The 18,419-nt window shown below is 43.3% G+C and overlaps 1 protein-coding gene across 6 annotated transcripts in view; it reads left to right on the plus strand.

The window, feature by feature from the left end:
• Positions 1 to 18,419, plus strand: part of APOLD1 (apolipoprotein L domain containing 1) — a 50,325-nt gene that overhangs the window by 1,501 nt on the left and 30,405 nt on the right. For 5 of the 6 annotated variants that reach the window (XR_006819635.1, XR_006819636.1, XR_006819633.1 and 2 more), the window contains exons 2-3: positions 3,129 to 3,309; positions 8,104 to 8,371. Coding sequence is in view for 2 of the 6 variants with exons in the window: in XM_046012110.1 (XP_045868066.1) it covers positions 8,369 to 8,371 (3 nt within the window). In the remaining 4 variants the exon portion in view is untranslated. The remainder of the gene's footprint in view (positions 1 to 3,128; positions 3,310 to 8,103; positions 8,372 to 18,419) is intronic. The other variant, XM_046012111.1, reaches the window with a different exon arrangement.

The raw sequence follows: 18,419 nt of genomic DNA on the forward strand, positions 1-18,419 counted from the left end.
GGCTCAGTGGGTTAAAGCCTCTGCCTTCAGCTCGGGTCATGATCTCAGGGTCCTGGGATCGAGCCCCGCGTCGAGCTCTCTGCGCGGCGGGGAGCCTGCTTCCTCCTCTCTCTCTGCCTGCCTCTCTGCCTACTTGTGATCTCTCTCTCTGTCAAATAAATAAATAAAATCTTTTTTTTAAGATTTTATTTATTTATTTGACAGAGAGAGAGATCACAAGTAGGCAGAGAGGCAGGCAGAGAGAGAGAGGCGGAAGCAGACTCCCTGCTTAGTAGAGAGCCCGATGCGGGGGCTCGATTTGGGGCTCGATTTGGGGCTCCCATGCGGGGCTCCATGCGGGGCTCCATGCAGGGCTCGATCCGAGGACCCTGGGATCATGACCTGAGCCAAAGGCAGAGGCTTTAACCCACTGAGCCACCCAGGTGCCCCATCTTTTTATTTTTATTTTTTTTAACGTGGTTAAATGGACGATTTTAAGTTGCCTTATGACTTAAGTTGCCTTGTATGACTCCCATTTTATTTCTATTGGACATTGCTGTTCTAGACTGGCACCTGTGATAACTTGAAGTACTATCTTTCAGAGTGAGGACTAGTAATACTGACGAGTAGGTAACTTCCAGCTGCCATCCGAACTTCCCAACTGAAAGCGAGGCCCAAACTGAGCCTCTGGAAACTTTAAAAAGAATTTTGCCAACACCTAACACCTACTGTTTCATCTTTAACACTTAGTATTGGGTTTGAGCCCAGACTGGAAATATGGTACAGATCTGTCTGATGAAATCAGACGTGATAACAGCTTTCCACATTATGTAAATAGAGAGACTAAGGAGTCCAGTATGTTAGGAATGAGTCTGGAAAACAATTTAGACCCAAACAAAGTGTCTACAGGTAACTTTTCACTACCACTCTGCAGTGGACAGGAAGGCAGGGGCAGATGGAGCAGGGTTCTCACTCTGTGGATATATCTCTAATGGAAGACTTGAACAAATGAAAAGGTGCATCATATTCTTGGGATAGAAATATTCAACGTGATAAAGATGACAATTAAATCTATACTTTTACACTAAATTCTGGTAAGTTCTGATTATCCTATTCCATTCTATTGTTCTATCAGTTTATGCACTCAGGACTATGTTCTTTTAATTACTGCAAATTTAGAATTATGTCTTAATGTTTAATAGCACTAATCCTCCATACCCAACCAATCCTTTACTCTTCGTTTTTTCAGAATTTTCCTGTCTGCTTTTGCTTGGCTGTTTTCCCATTTGGACTTAAATGAATTTGTCTAGTTTGAATTCTATTTCTTATAGGCATCTAAAAAATTGGAATGGGATCCTTATCTCATACTTTACACCAGATTCAATTCCTGGAGGATTAGAGTGAAGTAAAAAAAATGAAATTATAGACATAGCAGAAGAAAGTTCAGAGGATTTTTTAAAAACCTAATCTGAGAGTTGGGAAGGTCTTTCTAGATATGAAACAAAGCAGAGTCTATTGAATATAATATTGTTAAATTCAATGACATAAAAACATGTTCCATATGGCGAAAGCTATCAGCAAAGTCAGAGGCAATGAATAGGGATGATAGTTCCACAACAGTGTGAATATACCTCATGCCACTAAGCTGTACATTTAAAAAATGGTTAAAGTGGTAAATTATATGTGTTAAACCCTAATAAAAAAATAGATACCTACATGCATACATACTTACATGCATTCATACATACATACATACACACACCCTACTGGAAAAATTTTAAAGTTGTCCATGTTCTGTCTGAAAGAATCTCACACACAATGTTGTGGGTCCCATCCTTTGTGAGACACTGGTTGCATTTCAGGCTCGAGTCAAGAGTACTTGTGTTTGATTCCCGGTCACCTAATTCATTGCCTATAAGAGCTTTTGCAAGTTACTTCACCTTTTAAAGTTCCTATTTCTTTGGCTGTATAATGAGGATGCCTTTAGTTCTCTCATTGGGTTATTAATTTAGTCAGTGGGATATTGTATTGTGGTACTTAGCACAGTACCTGTTATATAATAGATATTAATCATTATATATATTTATAAACAATATAATATCCAGATCATATTTTGGATTCTCAAGTAAGCAACCACAATCAGCACTATATTAACCCTGTAAATATGTTTCTCAATTTTAATTACTGCTGTTACTACCCTTAAGAAGAACAATTTTTATGGGTATTTAATAAACAATATAGTGCAAAAATGGTTAAAATGGTAAATTGTATGTTAAGTATAATTAACATGATTTAAAAAATATTTTATTTATTTTTTTGAGAGAGAGAGAGAGAGAGCACATGCGCAGGGGGAGTGGCAGAGGGAGAGGGAGCAGCAGGCTCCCTGCTTGACAAGGGACTCGATCCCAGGACCCTGAGATCATGACCTGTGCCGAAGGTGGACAGTTAACTGACTGAGCCACCCAGGCACCCCTATTTAACACAATTTTTTTAAAAGGTTTTATTTATTTATTTGACAGAGAGAGATTACAAGTAGGCAGAGAGGTGGGGGAGGGGTGGGAGTGTGGGGGTGGGGCAGGCTCCCTGCTGAGCAGAGAGCCCTATGCCGCCTCAATCCCAGGACTCTGAGATCATGACCTGAGCCAAAGGCAAGAGGCTCAACCCACTGAGCCACACAGGTGCCCTATTTAATACAATTTTATTTAAAAACCTAAATAAAGCATTTGTTGAGTTTAGGGCCATTTCTAGTGACCTCAGAAAGGATCTGGTATAGATTTGTTTGTGGTACCAAATCAATAACACACACCCTCCAAACAAATAGAATGGCAAACTGGGAAAACTGTCCACAACCCATATACTGGAGGGCTAATTTCCCTGATAATTACAGAATTTCTATAAATCAATGAAAAAAGGCAAACCAACAGGAAAATAAGCAAAGGATATGAATGCAGTTTTCAGAAAAGGAAATACAAAAGGCTCTTAAAACATGATCACATGCTCAACTGTAGTTTAAAACTATGGGAATATAAATTGTATACAGAACACATAAGTCAAGGTAAATACAGTCACAATTAGCATCACTCAGATACAAGGTTGGCCATTATCCTTTCTTGGTAGTTTAACCTTTCCTTCCCTCCTTTCTATCCAAGGCTGAGTGATCGCGTCCCCGCCCCCCGCTTCACTGGTGACCAGAGCAGCAGAGTTTGCAAGTGTGGAAGCCATGACCACCGTTCACATTCAGTGTCAGATTCCTGTCATCCAAACCGGCTAGTCTTCGGCTTAGGGTCACTTTTTTTTGCCCACAGAAATCCTCTGAATCAGCCTCTTAAAGTGAGTCCAGCCACTTTTCTTGACACATCTCATTCATTCCCAGTTTTAATTCCTGTATATTGGCTGATAATCTGAGCCTCTCCCAAATCGCCACCTTAGCCAGGGGTTTCCTTCAAGTTCTCTATTCTCTTAAAAGCTTCAGGCGGAATTTAGTAAATGATAAGCACAAAATATCAGATCAGTAGAGACCGTATGATGGAATAAATGGCATTAGGTTGCAGGATTATAGATAGCCATGTGGGAAAATGTGAAATCTCTCCTACAAAAACACACAGACACACATTGCATTTTACCTTGTAGACTGTTTCTTTTTAAATAATTCCTCTTCTACAAATTTACTTTTGGGAAATAATCAGATGTATGACTAAAGATATATTTACCATATGTTGATCTTTATGAAGTTATGTATTTGATTATAAAAAGAAACAAAGGAGTAAACAAACAAACAACAACTCCTTAGACATGGGAATATGGGATTGATTATTCAAATCAACTGTAGTATATCCAAGAATGACACAGATGGCAGCCATTAAAACACCCTAGGTTCCTTTATATATTCGTAGGAAAAGTCAATAATATTAAAATAGGCACAGAAATGTTTATGGTATGACTCCATTTTGGTCCAAAAAATTTATTGATTTATTTACTTACTTACTTATTTTTTAAAAAGATTTTATTCATTTATTTGACAGACAGAGAGAGAGAGAACAAGCAAGAGAAGCAGGAGAGGGAGAAGCAGGCTCCCCACTGAACAAGGAGCTCGATGCGGGGCTCGATCCCAGTATCCTGGGATCTGATCTGAGCAGAAGGCAGACATGAGCCACCCAGGCAGCCTCCCCTTATAAAAAACTTTTAACAAGGGGTGCCTGGGTGGCTCAGTGGGTTAAAGCCTCTGCCTTCGGCTAAGGTCATGATCCTAGGATCCTGGGATCGAGCCCCGTATCGAGCCCCGTATTGGGCTCTCTGCTCAACAGGGAGCCTGCTTCCTCCTCTCTCTCTCTCTGCCTGCCTTTCTGCCTACTTGTAATCTCTGTCTGTCAAATAAAATAAATAAAATCTTAAAAAAAAAAAAACTTTTAACAAGCAACAACCACAAAAGTAGTTCAAATTTGAAAAATATTTATCCTTACAGTTATGGAATGCAGAATAAGTCTCTCGTTCTCTTTTCTCAGACATCGGCAGAGAACAAGCATTCTATAATTTATTTCCCTTCTATTTGTCTGTCTGTTTAGTTTCAGATATCATTAAATCCATATATGAATTATGAGGAGTGCGTTTTTGGGTATACGCTTCCAGAGCACGTAAATGAGGTGTAAATATCATTCCCATTAACTCAGGAGTCTCTTAACAAGCCCTGAAAATTTTTTTGTGTGCCCTATTCCATCTTTTTGGCACAAGGGATCCTATGGGTAACATTATTCCAAACCTCATATTCCTTGATCTTTGGCATTTGGCACACCCAGGGATTCTGCCCAGAATTCAACAGATTAGTTCCCTGTCTTAGTTTTATTACTTAGGACGTAGTGCTGGGGAGATTGTTTTAAATTTCTCGTTAGCAGACCAGTCTTGAGCTGCGACTCTCCTTGGGACTGACTTGGGGCAAATCTTAGAGTCTCTGAATACCAGGTGTGGGAGATCATGGCATCCAGTGTCCATTTTATAGAGGAAAATATTCTAATCCTTGACTTCCTGTAAAGTGGGGAAGTTAAGATGATTTATAGGTTCCTTCTGGCTTATGATTCTGTGATTTCTGTTTCCTCTCAGAATCACGTAGTCCATCCACGTGGATCAGGTTATTTTCCAGGGAAGCTGGATTCTTGATTTTTGGCTGAAAACCGCATATTCACAAGAGTCAAAGGAAGATGATCATACGATAGTGTAGACGGAACAGCGAACATTTATTATCTTACTGGAAAAAAGCCTTTGATAACTTCGTGGTTGCTCAGTGGTGTTAAACACTGCTTCATTGTTGCCTGCAGACTCGTCCAGCCTCTGCTACGGGCCAGGCTCTGTGTCTTCAGGGAGACAAAACGGAGTATTGCCCTCTTCAGGCTGTTGGAGGAGATGGACAGGGAATCGCAGCCGTACTTATTAAATGGAATTTGCTCTAGTGTTCCGAAAGGATCTCAGAGCTTCTGTTTTATGCTCCAGCAGTCTGGGCTCCCTACAAAGGTGTTCAGCTGGGGGAGCAAAGCAGGGGCTGAAATCCCAACTCTTTCCCCAAGTCTGCCTTTGTTGGGCAAAGAGAAACAAGTCATTAAAAATCCAGCTCTCCACGCGGGGCCTTCTGTAGTTTGCTGAAAGTCCCCTGTGTCCTAACGGCTGTCCTGTAGGATGCCCTAAGAGTTTGACACGGTGTGCCTAACCTAGCCGTGGTGGCAAAGAAATCACTCCTAAGGAAATGACTTTCAGTTGAGACCTGGAGATTAAGGGAGGAAGGGGAGGAGAGTGACCCAGGCGGAGGGGTCCAAGGCCCCAAGTCGGGGAAGGACTTTGAGGAAGTGGAAGAAGGTGCTTATGGTTGGGATGCCGTGAACCAGGACAGCGGGAATGCGAACTCTGATGGAGTCGTGGTGAGGTCTAGACATGATGGGATTCTGGACCTGACTTTAAGAGCAACAGGAAAGCCATTTCTTTGTAAGACATTACTTAAGCTACTGACTTGTGCAGGTTCAATTAAACTTGATTATTATCCTCCTTTAATCTAATTCTAGTCAAAGCCGTTACTTTTTTTAAAATTTATTTTTATTTATTTATTTGACAGACAGAGATCACAGTAGGGAGAGAGAGAAGAGGGAAGCAGGCTCCCTGCTGAGCAGAGAGCCAGAGGGGGGGCTCAATCCCAGGACCCTGAGAGCATGACCTGAGCTGAAGGCAGAGGCGTAACCCACTGAGCCACCCAGGTGCCCCAAAGCCCTTAGTCTTGATCAGGATCATTTCCACTGGATATGGGCAAGAATACTGAGGCTGGCACCTTTATATTTCTTTGCAATGCTGTTCAACACACACAACAGTGTGTGTTGTGTTTGAAAACATGTTTTCTTTTTTTTTTAGATTTTTATTTATTTATTTGACAGAGAGAGATCACAAGTAGGCAGAGAGGCAGGCAGAGAGAGTGAGAGGGAAGCAGGCTCCCTGCCAAGCAGAGAGCCCGATGCGGGACTCGATCCCAGGACCCTGAGATCATGACCTGAGCCGAAGGCAGCGGCTTAAACCACTGAGCCACCCAGGCGCCCTGAAAACATGTTTTCAAACTCTGGTTTCAGTAAACGAAGGGAATGTGAAGTCTTTGGACCATCAGGGTGGATACTGGCCACAACAGATACATTGCTGGTTCGGTGGGGGACCCCCCCGCTGCGCCCCGCAAATCCCACCTCCTGGTGTCCTCTGTTGAGTGATGGAAGCTGAAGGTGTGCATCTTACCCACCCCTCGGGCTCCCCTGGCTGCCAGTTCAGCTTGCCTTCTCTTCTCTGCCATGATGAGCAGGTGGCCTGTCATTTTAGGGGTGTGCACCTGGTGTGCCCTTTGCGGTGTAAATCTTCAGCCTAGGGGTGAATACCGAATCGTTTTTTCTTCAGATAGCTCAACATTTTTTTTTTTTTTTTTTTGGCCTTCCATTTTTACTGGGCGACTGGCTGGAATGTTTAAAAATAGTTTGGCCAAAGGAGTCACCATTTATTTGGTTTTGGAAGGAGACTTCAGAGGAGGGATGAGAAAAACGAGCAACCCATGGAGTTCTGTTTTTTGTTTTTGTTTTTGTTTTTTAAAAAACAAACCCTGAAGATAGGAAAAGAGAGACCTCTGCTGGCCAAACTGAGATAACGCCCTGCCCTTGGTCTGTGACTCCAGGAGAAGCTGTCCCTCTGGTGGGAGCACGTATTTGCAGGTTCACGGCTCCCTGATCATTTCCTCAGCCATCAATTCAGGTGCTTTTGGAGCGAATCTAAGTGACCTGTACTTCCCAGCTCGGTCCTGATTACTTCTGCTCCAGTCTCTAGGAAGAATGTCAGTCTTTTCATATTTCTCGAAAACAAAGCTCTAAACAGCAGCGCCAGCGAAACCCCAGGCCTGAAATAGCTCCTACATCTTCTCTTTGTTTCCTTTCTCTTTCCTGCCCTTCATCTCCCCGCCTCCTCTCTGACAGGAAAACAAAATCAAACACATCTTCCCTCAAAATTGGTAGCTGGTGCTGATGGAAAGGGAGAGGGAGGAATTAACCACTTATCTGTATTCTATCCTCCACTGAATGTGGCAGCTGGGGGCCCAGGATTGGGGTTACACACCTGAGGGACTCCGTCAGTGGGAGACCCCCTGCTCCTCTGGAGAAGGTAGAGGGTGGTTATGTGGGAGGAGGGGGGAGAGGGTCTCCTTGAGCCCTTTGGTTTGTCCACAGTGAGAACCATGAGCCCAAGTGCTTTACATACCTTAATTCCGTTTCTTACTTTGCCTCTCTCTTTACAATCTTAAAAACATCTTTCTCCAGAAAAAAAAATTAAAAATAGGTCATCAATTTAGAACAAAACCTGCATAAGAATAATAGCTATGCGTGTGCTTGCTATTTTATTAGGTGTTTTTTTTTTTTTTTTTTTTTTTTGTTCTCTGAACTAAGCTGCACCCAGCCTGCATATGAGAAGAGGCTTTCCCTGGGCTCTGTGCTCTCTCCCTCTAAGAAAACACCTTGGGGCTGTGGTGGAGAGCTGCAGAGGGGCCTCCTGGGTCTGGCACTTTGTTTCCACACGATGGTTCCATGTCCTGTCTCCCTATGTCTAACCTGCTCTCACTCATTCTCCTAGGTTTCACCAACCTTTTCTGCATCTGCTAACACAGGAGCCATTGGTACCAAGTGATGGTCACTTTATGGCTGGCAAAGGACCTTAAATCATCTAGCCCGAGTCTCTCTTTTGAGACAACTGAAGCCCGGAGAAGTTGTCAGCAGCCTAAAGTTACCCACCTCGTGGCTGGCTGAGGCAGGACCGAAACCCAAGCCCCTGGATTCTGGAGGAGACACTTCCTTTAGGACACCCGCGCTGAGGTTGCACAGATGTCCGTTGTGCACAGATGGTTCGTACTTTTACTTCCTGCTCTTTCTCCCTGGTTGCCTGTCCATCACCCCCTCTTCTAAGGCCTCCACTCCTTCATACTGCACACAGGCAACCCTGGCCAATTACTGCATCCACTAGGCAGCCCTGGGCGGCTTTCCTTTCCTCCCCACGCTTACCTCTTCTGCTTGCACCTGGTTAGTGCGGTAACAAATCCCTTGACTCACACCTTTACCGAGTGAGGCTCCCAGATGTCGTACCCTTCTCTGAAATGCCTGTTGATGTTGGCATTCCTGGGCTGCTACATAGTCTTGAGTGTTTTTCATGTTTGCGTTAAGTTTGTGTATGTTGGAAGTTGCCTAATCCTTATTTTAACCCTCTCTTGATTCCTCAGCATAGTACAGTGCCTTGGACTGGAAACACAGTCCCTTAACCCAGCAGAGTAAATCTCTGTAACTCTGGGAAGGCCAAGTACAGTGGAAAGCCAGTTACACAGCTGTTTTCAAGCAGGGCGTCCTTTTCCGACTTTCAGATGATACTCTATAGTTTCTAATATGGTGCCCTGGGTATCCTGCTAACATTCGCTAGTTTTGTAGATGACAAATCATCCAACCGCAGAACTTCTTCATTCATGGACCTGGCGGTTATTGAAGGAGTGCCCCAAAAGTATGGTGCACTGCGTTAGGCCCCTGAAGGCATTTGAAAAAAAAGTTTGACATCTGCCAGTCTGTCCCCTTCTGGCTGCCTGGAAGGTGGATAAGATGGATGCAACCTGAGGAGGCATCCTTTGTTTCTGAGGATAGAAGGTGCATTGTAGAGCACAAAGATCCAGGAACTATAGGGGGTGCCTTACCAGCTCAGCACCGCTTATCTCCAGAATTCCTTTAAAGAAAAGAAAAATACACTTTTATCTTGTTTAAGCCACTATTATTTCTGGTCTCTGTTACTAGCTGCCAAATGCAAATCTTAACTGATAGAGAGAAGTCCTTGAGGATTTTTGAGCAAGGGACTGATTCTGATTGGTAGCTATGCAAGAGATAGATTCCTGGCTGGGGGGCTGGGATGGGGAGGTGTTCCGGGATAAAGTGGGCCTGGCAGGTGGGTATGGATAGTGGGGTGAGGCTTTGAATGAGGAGAATACACACATCTTGCAGGGGGTCATTGATTTTGTTTCTTTTCCCCCAGGACACCTCTGCTAAACTCCTGTTATATAGTGGCTATTTAAATATGTAGTTCCTGAGTGATTTGCATTGTGCTATTGTCAGGTGGCCTGAAAGCTAGGGAGATTGAGAAGATGGGCATTCTTTGTGTCTTAAAAAGGAGCAGGCGAAAGCTGGCACAGGAAAAGCGTATCAGTGTTACAGTCAAGCGAAGTTACTATGTTTGCTGAACTCCTGCCGGCTTTCCAAGGAAAGGAACTTTTGTTACATGGGACTGTCTAATCAAGATACATTTGAAATGTATCCTCTCCTGGAGAGCAACTGTAAATAATATTTAAAAAATGTATCTTGGAGTAACTTGCAGGGTAAAGATACATTTCATGTGCTAAAAAACTTCTAAAAGGGGGAAAAATCTACTTTATTAACTTACTCTCAGCTTCCCATCTTCCTAGTGTACTTTTCCTCTTGAGGTTGGGTGGGTAATTTCACACCTCTTAGATTAGAAGACATTTCATTCTTGTTTAAATAGGCTAGAAACATATGAGAGCAGAGCTGTGATCTAGCATAATATTCCTGTGAACTAGCTGTGCTAACCTAATATCTCGGTCTCTCTGTTTCCTGAAAAATTTGTTGACAATTCCAAAGTTCTTCCAAGCCTGGCTCAAACAGGTAATTGGAAGCCTACTACAAATACCAAGGTCCCTTAAGGCATTGATTGGCCTTCAGCCTTTCTCTCCCTGCGCATAGAAAGGCAGATGTGCCCAGTATTGCCTGAAAATTCTTGCTCATTAATTATGTCTCCCCACTCTTGCCCTCATTTGGAAAAAATATGTTTGACTGCAAGCCATTGGGGGCGCCTGGGTGGCTCAGATGGTTAAGTGTCCCACTTTTGATCTCAGCTCCGGTCTTGATCTCAGGGTGGTGAGTTCTAGCCCTGCATTGGTCTCCATGCTGGGTGTGGAGCCTCTTAAAAAAAAAAAAAAAATGCAAGCAACTGAATATTAGGTGTTACCTGGACTACCTGCTGCAAACTTCCATACTTTTCTACCAACTCAATTTTAATAGCATATATGATTGTCCCTCGTTTATAGTTGGAAGAAACAGAAAAAAAAATGATTCCAAATATTGGGTTTTGATTTACACCTCCCTGAAGTGCCTGGGTTTAATTCCCAGTAGTCTGATGAGCAGATGTTCTCTCCATACTGTTAAAGAGATAATAACATGAACCAACATTTCCGGAGCACTGTGTGCTGAGTCACATATCTACATTACTTCTTTTAATCCTGATGAAAATTCTGAGCAACAGCTGTCTCGACGAGGAAACTGAGCCTTGGAGCTATTGCTCACAGTCACATTAAGCAGCTGAACCAGGGCCCAAATTTAGGTCTCGCTGACTCTTCGCGTGGGTTTAGAGGCCGTTCTGTTATTCTTGTAAATAATCTCAATGAGAACAGGGCCAACTGGCTCAGGGTAACACTCGATTCCAAATCATTCTCTTTTACTTTTTGCCAGATTGGAAGACTGTCTAGTGATTAAATATTTCTGGCCAGCAATATCTTGCCATTTATGGAAAAATGATACCCCCTAATCTTTAATAATTGTTTCATTAAGAACAAAAACAATGTGCCTGCTAAACTTTGGAATGACTGCAGGAAAATCTCAGTACTTCTTGTACCTTCCTCTCTGTGTCTCCAGAGGCAAGATGGAAAGAAGAGTATCTCTTAGCAGAGTTGCTTTAGGAAGAAGACAAACAGAGGATGCTACTGAGCTATGATTAATAGATAACTTTCTGTGGCAGCACAGGACACTTTAAGATCTGGAAAACCCTTCTTAAAGGATAAGACGATTTTATGTTCCCATAAGCTTGGAAAGCCTAAGGAAGGAGTTTTTAAAAAATACGAGCTTGTCTTAGAACTTCCTTTTGCTTTTTAGTTCCACAGAGAGTCTGGTGTTTCCAAGGCCGCCTTGTAGGTTAGGGAAGAAAACCCAATCCTCTCTTTGCCAAACTTGTTCATGTTAGTTCTCCTACCTCCTACTTCATTGGCCTGGGAAGGGGGAACCCGGCTTGCTTTTGGGGAGGTGTAGCAAGGTAAGAGCCAAGTTATGTTTGCTATTTTTTAAAATTAATTTAATTTTTTCAGCATTCCAAGATTCATTGTTTATGCACCACACCCAGTGCTCCATGCAATCCGTGCCCTCCTTAATATCCACCACCAGGCTCACCCCCCCCACCCTGCTAATTTGTTTATTTAGTGAGGGGGTCTCACTAAAAAAGTCATCTCTTTTGTGTGCCTAAAGAGTTCCTCAGGACATTTTCTCATTTATCTGGGTTTCAGGTGCTGTTTTGAAGGTAATTTTGTAGAGAACAGTTCAGGCTTAGGTCTTCTTTTCAACCTGGCAGGCCCTGGAGACACCAGTTGCTTCTTCGGTGGGAATACACCCACAGCTAGGGGGAGCAGTGGGGTGGGTGGGCAGAGACAGAGTGGGTTACTTGAAATCTAAGGCAGTCCTGCTTGCAACAACGTAGATGGAACTAGAGGGTATTATGTTGAGCGAAAATAAGGCAGTCAGAGAAAGACAGTTATCATATGATCTCACTGATATGAGGAATTTGAGAAACAAGACAGAGGATCATAGGGGAAGGGAGGGAAAAATGAAACAAGATGAAACCAGAGAGGGAGACTCTTAATCTCAGGAAACCAACTGAGGGTTGCTGGAGGGGAGGGGGGTGGGAGACATGGGGTGGCTGGGTGATGGACATTGGGGAGGGTGTGTGCTATGGTGAGTGCTGTGAATTGTGTAAGATTGATGAATCACAGACCTGTACCCCTGAAGCAAATAATACATTATATGTTAATTAAAAAAAAGAAAAAATATAAATCTAAGGCAGTCTTCCTCAGTGGGCCACGGCAATGTCTCGGTGAACCAGGCCATGGCAGACTCGTAGGTAGAGTCATGATCTTCGTGTTGGACATCTAGCTTATGAGGGAAACTAATAACCTCCCCACAAGGCTGTTGTCATGAGCCACTGAAATAAGGTATCTGAAAGTGCTTTATAAATACATTATTATAATGTGGGAAAATGGTGGCTAAAGCAAGTGTTACAAAATGTCAGCTATTATTAATAAGAGTGCAATTCAATATTAGGCCTACTTGGAGAAAGCTGATTTATCCAAACATGGTGCCTCATGTATTTGAAAAGTGCCTCATGTATTTGAAAAGTGCATTTTTTAATACACTTGTATTTTTGAAAAGTTTTTTTCAGAATACATCCTCTTCCTACCTGTGATGTTCCTCAGCATCCATTCCCATCACTCCCCACTCTCTCCAGTTTGCATCGTCTTTTCATATAAATGCATTCTTCCATTCAGTTTTAGCAGCTGGAACATGGATTCGGTTTCCTTAGTCGTTCTGTTCTGTGTGAAGCGAACATTGACTACACATTATTCTTTACTTCGGGAACATGAGGACAATTCAAAGCCAAGGGCATGTTGGAACACTGGATAATCTGATGTCACATGGCCCATGCTTGGAATAATAGGTATATTTTCCTCAGGCCTGGCATCTCGGACCTGCTTCGTAGGACCAGTGCCTCATTTCTTTTTATTTATTTATTTATTTACTTATTTGACAGAGAGAAATCACAAGAGAGGCAGGCAGAGAGAGAGGAAGGGAAGCAGGCTCTCCACTGAGCAGAGAGCCCGATGTGGGACTCGATCCCAGGATCCTGAGATCATGACCTGAGCTGAAGGCAGAGGCTTTAACCCACTGAGCCACCCAGGCGCCCCAGTGCCTCATTTCTAAGCACAATATTTCCTAATTACTCAAATGAGAACAAGGCCATGTTGATATGATATAACTGCATTAGTGCTGGGCACGATTTCTCCTCTGGTTAGCTGACTGAATCATCACGATAGCTAACATAACTGTGTGAACTGTGGCTCTCGCACCTGCAACGAGGAAGAATGACCTATGTAGCTTTGACGTTGCTCATTTGCACAAAGTTCAGGAAAATATCTGAGAGGGAGTTCTGTATCAGTTTTCCTTTCTTTCTTTCTTTCTTTTTTTTTTTTTTTAAGATTTTATTTATTTATTTGACAGACAGAGATCGCAAGTAGGCAGAGAGGCAGGCAGAGAGAGAGGGAGAAGCAGGCTTCCTGCGGAGCAGAGAGCCCGATGCGGGGCTCGATCCTAGGATCCTGAGATCATGACCTGAGCCGAAGGCAGAGGCTTTAACCCACTGAGCCACTCAGGTGCCCCTCAGTTTTCCTTTCTTTCTTTTTTCTTTTTTTTGTATATCAATTTTCTTTTTTCCTTCCCTCCTTTTCCCAATAAAAATGTATTGAGCACCTACTGTATGCTAAACATTAGGTATAAAAAAAATCATCCCTGCTCTCAAACCCATAAGAAGCTCAAAGGTGTGTGTGTGTGTGTGTGTGTGTGATCACAGTACAATGAATTATGTATGAACAATGAGATAGGTTTGAACAACCTTCTGTGAGTGTGCACGTGGGAGAGGACAATTCTGGGAAGGCTTTTGTGAAGCAGATGTTATGTTAACTATTGAAGGATAAATAGGAATTTGCTGGGCCCAAACCCAACAAACGAGAGTAGAAGAGCGATTCATTTGGCTGAACAGACTCTACAAAGGCACCGAGGCGTGGGGGAACATGATGGGGACATATGATGTCTAGTCTGGTCTTGCTAAGCTCGGGGAATTATGATTTGGAGTCTGTGTTAGTAATGCATGGATGCATGGCTCATGGAATTAGACATTCGGTGGGTCTGTTCCTGACGTTGCCCCGTGGGTATGGTAATCATCTGCTACAATCTGCTTTTTGTAGGCAAAGATTATATTCCTTTTACCTCATGGTGTAGAATTCTGGGGGATCAGTAGAACTCTTATTAATCAGTTCTCTGTGTGGAGGTGGAGTTGACTACCAGTTGCCTCCTGCCACTAAATGGGAAATACTTAGAGAGTAGGCCCACAATAAAATTACCTTAAATCATTTGAATTAGCTGTTCTGGTAAATAATGCTGGATTTCAAGAGTCACACCAGCTCCTTTTAGCTAGACTAGGATCACACTTAGGTGGTTTCCTCTGTCTCTTTTCTTCTGTGCTTTGATCTATTTCCTATTAACTGCCTAAAACAGAGCCTTCCCCATAAGTGAAAGAAGCTCCTGGTCCATCTCACTCTGGGTTTGAAAGGACGCATAGAAGGGAAGTGTGAGAAGGGACAGAACTAAGATAGGTGAAGCCGAGATGGATTGAGTCATGTGGAAGGAACAGTCAGAGGAGTCTCATGGCTCTTCAGTATCACTTTTGTGTTCTGTTACTAGATGGAGGCAGCATTGGAAAGCATGGCCGCAGGACAGAGTCAGGCGTGGGTTTCAGGTGACTGGCTTGAGGACTCCCATGTGGCCTTGCTGAACTTTTTTGAGAACCCCACTGTGATCCAACACACTTTCACTCAGCCTTCCTTCCTTCCCGCTCCCCTTCCCTCACGGTCAGAGATACATCATGGTTTGACAGCTTCCACAACTTCTCTTGGCTCCTCCTGACTTCCTCTACAGATGTTTACCCTAGTAGATTTCTTTTCTTTCTTCCTTTTTTTTTTTTTTTAAGATTTTATGTATTTATTTGCCAGAGAGAGAGAGAGAGGACAAGCAGGGGGAGCAGCAGACAGAGGGGGAAACAGGCTCCCTGCAACGTGGGGCTTGATTCCAGGACCCTGAGATCAGGACCTGAGCCGAAGGCAGAAGCTTAACTGAGCCATCCAGGCGTCCCCCTTAGTAAACTTCTTGCGTGTCTAATTCCATCTTGGTGGCTGCCTCTCAGAGGACCCACACAATACTGCCCGGAAAGGGCAAAGGAATGCTGTTTTCAGTTCTAATATTCTCCCATTACTGAGATTCACCAGTAGGAAAATGGATCAGAAGAAACATTTAAAAAGAAAAGAAAGAACAAAAAGCATGTCAATAAGTCAAGAGAAAGCTGTTGAGAAGGATTAAGGTTAGATAAAATAGAGATGACAGGGTAGGAGATACAAGAAGATAAAACGATTTAAAAATATTCGAACAAGCATGACATGGCGGTGGGTAAAATCAGAATGCACTGTCGTGTGGTGGCACGCCGGCCCCGTAAGGCCTGTTTCGTGGGTGGAACCTTCAGTTGTCTCTGGCTGAGGCTCAGTTGTGGGCTTCCCCTTTAGTTTACCAGCTCATTCTCGTAGAATAAAAATCCTCTTTTGGAGTGGCAATTTAGTAACTGAATTGTCCAGTTTGATGTTTAATCAAAACTCCATCTTCATTCAAGTGAAAACCTTTTCTTCTTACCTATTGACAGGGACAAGAAGGATCCTATGGCCTCTTAAATTCTAGACAAAACCCGTGCTCTTGTCTCTTCTAGTTGCCAAAGCAAGTCACGTGGCCAACTCCAAAGCTAAAATTCAAGGAAACAGACTTATTCCTGAGTGATAAAACCTGTAAATTACATGTGAAATGTGTGGATAGAGGGAGGAGCAAAGGTTAGGGCCAGTAATTCAGTCTTCCATAGTGCGGAGGGGAGAAAGTCTCTTAATTAGCTGTGCTTGGCTCCTGTGTCCATCCCTTGACCAACAGTCCCTGAGGCCAGGGTGGGGACATGGTAGTATGATTGGCAACTATAACAGGACCCTATGCTTGAAGTGAGGAAGGAGAGCTTTTTCCCCAAAAGAAGGAGATGCTGATCTGGGAAGAAAGGAGGAGTGTTGGAACCAAGATATGCGACGTCTGCTACCGTGCCTTGGCTGTTTGTCCTTGTAATCGCTCTCTCACATGGGTCCCACTAATATCCTCTTTTCAGAACTGAGAAAATCGAAGTCGAGAGAGGTTATATAACTTGCTCAAAATGACACATCTTGAGTGATGGAACTTTTTGGATTAAAAAAATAGAGGTACCAGGGCGTGGCTGGTTCAGTTGGTAGAGCATGGGACTCTTGATCTTGGAGCTGGGAGTTCACACCTCACATGGAATGTAGAGATTACAAAAAAAAAAAAAGGTAGCTGGGGGATGCACCTGGGTGGCTCGGTCATTAAACTTCTGCCTTTGGCTTGGGTCGTGATCATGAAGTCCTGAGATCGAGCCCCGCTTCGGGCTCTCTGCTCAGTGGGAAGACGGCTTCTCCCTCTCCTACTCCCCCTGCTTGTGTTTTCTCTCTTGCTGTATCTCTCCCTGTCAAATACATATATAAAATCTTTTTTTTTTTAAGATTTTATTTTTTTTTTATTTATTTGACAGAGAGAGAGATCACAAGTAGGCAGAGAGGCAGGCAGAGAGAGAGGAGGAAGCAGGCTCCCTGCGGAGCAGAGAGCCCCATGCGGGGCTCGATCCCAGGATCCTGAGATCATGACCTGATTCGAAGGCAGCGGCTTAATCCACTGAGCCACCCAGGCGCCCCATAAAATCTTTTTTAAAAAATATTTTTATTTATTTTTTTGGCAGAGCGAGAGAGAGATCACAAGTAGGCAAAGAGGCAGGCAGAGAGAGAGGGGGAACCAGGCTCCCCGCTGAGCAGAGAGCCGGATGTGAGGCTTGATCCCAGGACCCTGGGATCACGACCTGAACCGAAGGCAGAGGCTTAACCCACTGAGCCACCCAGGTGCCCCTATAAGATCTTTTTTAAAGATTTTATTTTTTATTTATTTGACAGAGAGATCACAAGTAGGCAGAGTGGCAGGCAGAGAGAGAAGGGGAAGCAGGCTCCCCGCTGAGCAGAGAGCCTGATGCGGGGCTCGATCCCAGGACCCTGGGATCATGAACTGAGCCAAAGGCAGAGGCTTTAACCCATTGAGCCACCCAGATGCCCCCATATATAAAATCTTAAAAAAAAAAATGAGGCACTTGGGTGGCTTCATCAGTGAAGTGTCTCTCTTTGACTCAGGTCACGATCCTGCCTTGGAGTCCCTGCTCAGCAGGGAGTCTGCTTCTCCTTCTGCCTCTCCCTTCCTGGCTTGTGCTCTTTCTCCCTCTCTGCCAAATAAATAAAATCCTTAAGGAAAAAAAAATAGATTTATCTATTCACAAAAGCTACAGTAGTCAAGAGAGTGGTAGTATTTATTGAAAGGATAGACACCAAGATCAATGGAACAGAATACAGAGTCCAGAAATAGACACACCCATTTATTGTCAACCAATTTTTTTTTTTTAAGATTTTATTTATTTATTTGACAGAGAGAGATCACAAGTAGGCAGAGAGGCAGGCAGAGAGAGAGAGGAGGAAGCAGGCTCCCCGCGGAGCAGAGAGCCTGATGCGGGGCTCGATCCCAGGACCCTGAGATCATGACCTGAGCCTAAGGCAGCGGCTTAATCCACTGAGCCACCCAGGCGCCCCTCAACCAATTTTTAATAAAAGCACAAAACCAATTCATTGTAGGAAGGATAAACTTTTCAGTAAATGGTGTTGAAACAAATAACAACCTTATGCACGCACACACGCGCGTGCGCGCACACACACACACACAAGAAGAGAAGAGAAAAAAGAAAAAAAAAGGAAAGAAAAAAAGAAAAAGAATCTCGACCTATACTTTTCACCTTAGGCAAAAATGGATATGCAAAATCCTCACAATGGATCATAGACCTAATTGTAGAATGTAAAACTATAAAACTTATAGAAGAAAATGTAGAAGACAATGTTTGTGAACTTGGATGAGGGAGAGATTTCTTAGATATGACACTGAAAGCATGATCCATGAAAGAAAAAAATTGTTAATTGGACTTCATCAAAATTAACAACTTTTATTGTGTGAAATCATCATTGAGATAATGAAAAGAAAAACCATAGTCTAGGAGAAATAGTTTTGAATCACGTATCTGACAAAGGACTTATATACAGAACATCTAAGAATTTTCAAGAGAAAACCACCCAGTTA

The sequence above is a fragment of the Meles meles genome, chromosome 7, assembly GCF_922984935.1.
Source record: "Meles meles chromosome 7, mMelMel3.1 paternal haplotype, whole genome shotgun sequence".
In the NCBI taxonomy this organism is placed as follows: Eukaryota; Metazoa; Chordata; class Mammalia; order Carnivora; family Mustelidae; genus Meles; species Meles meles.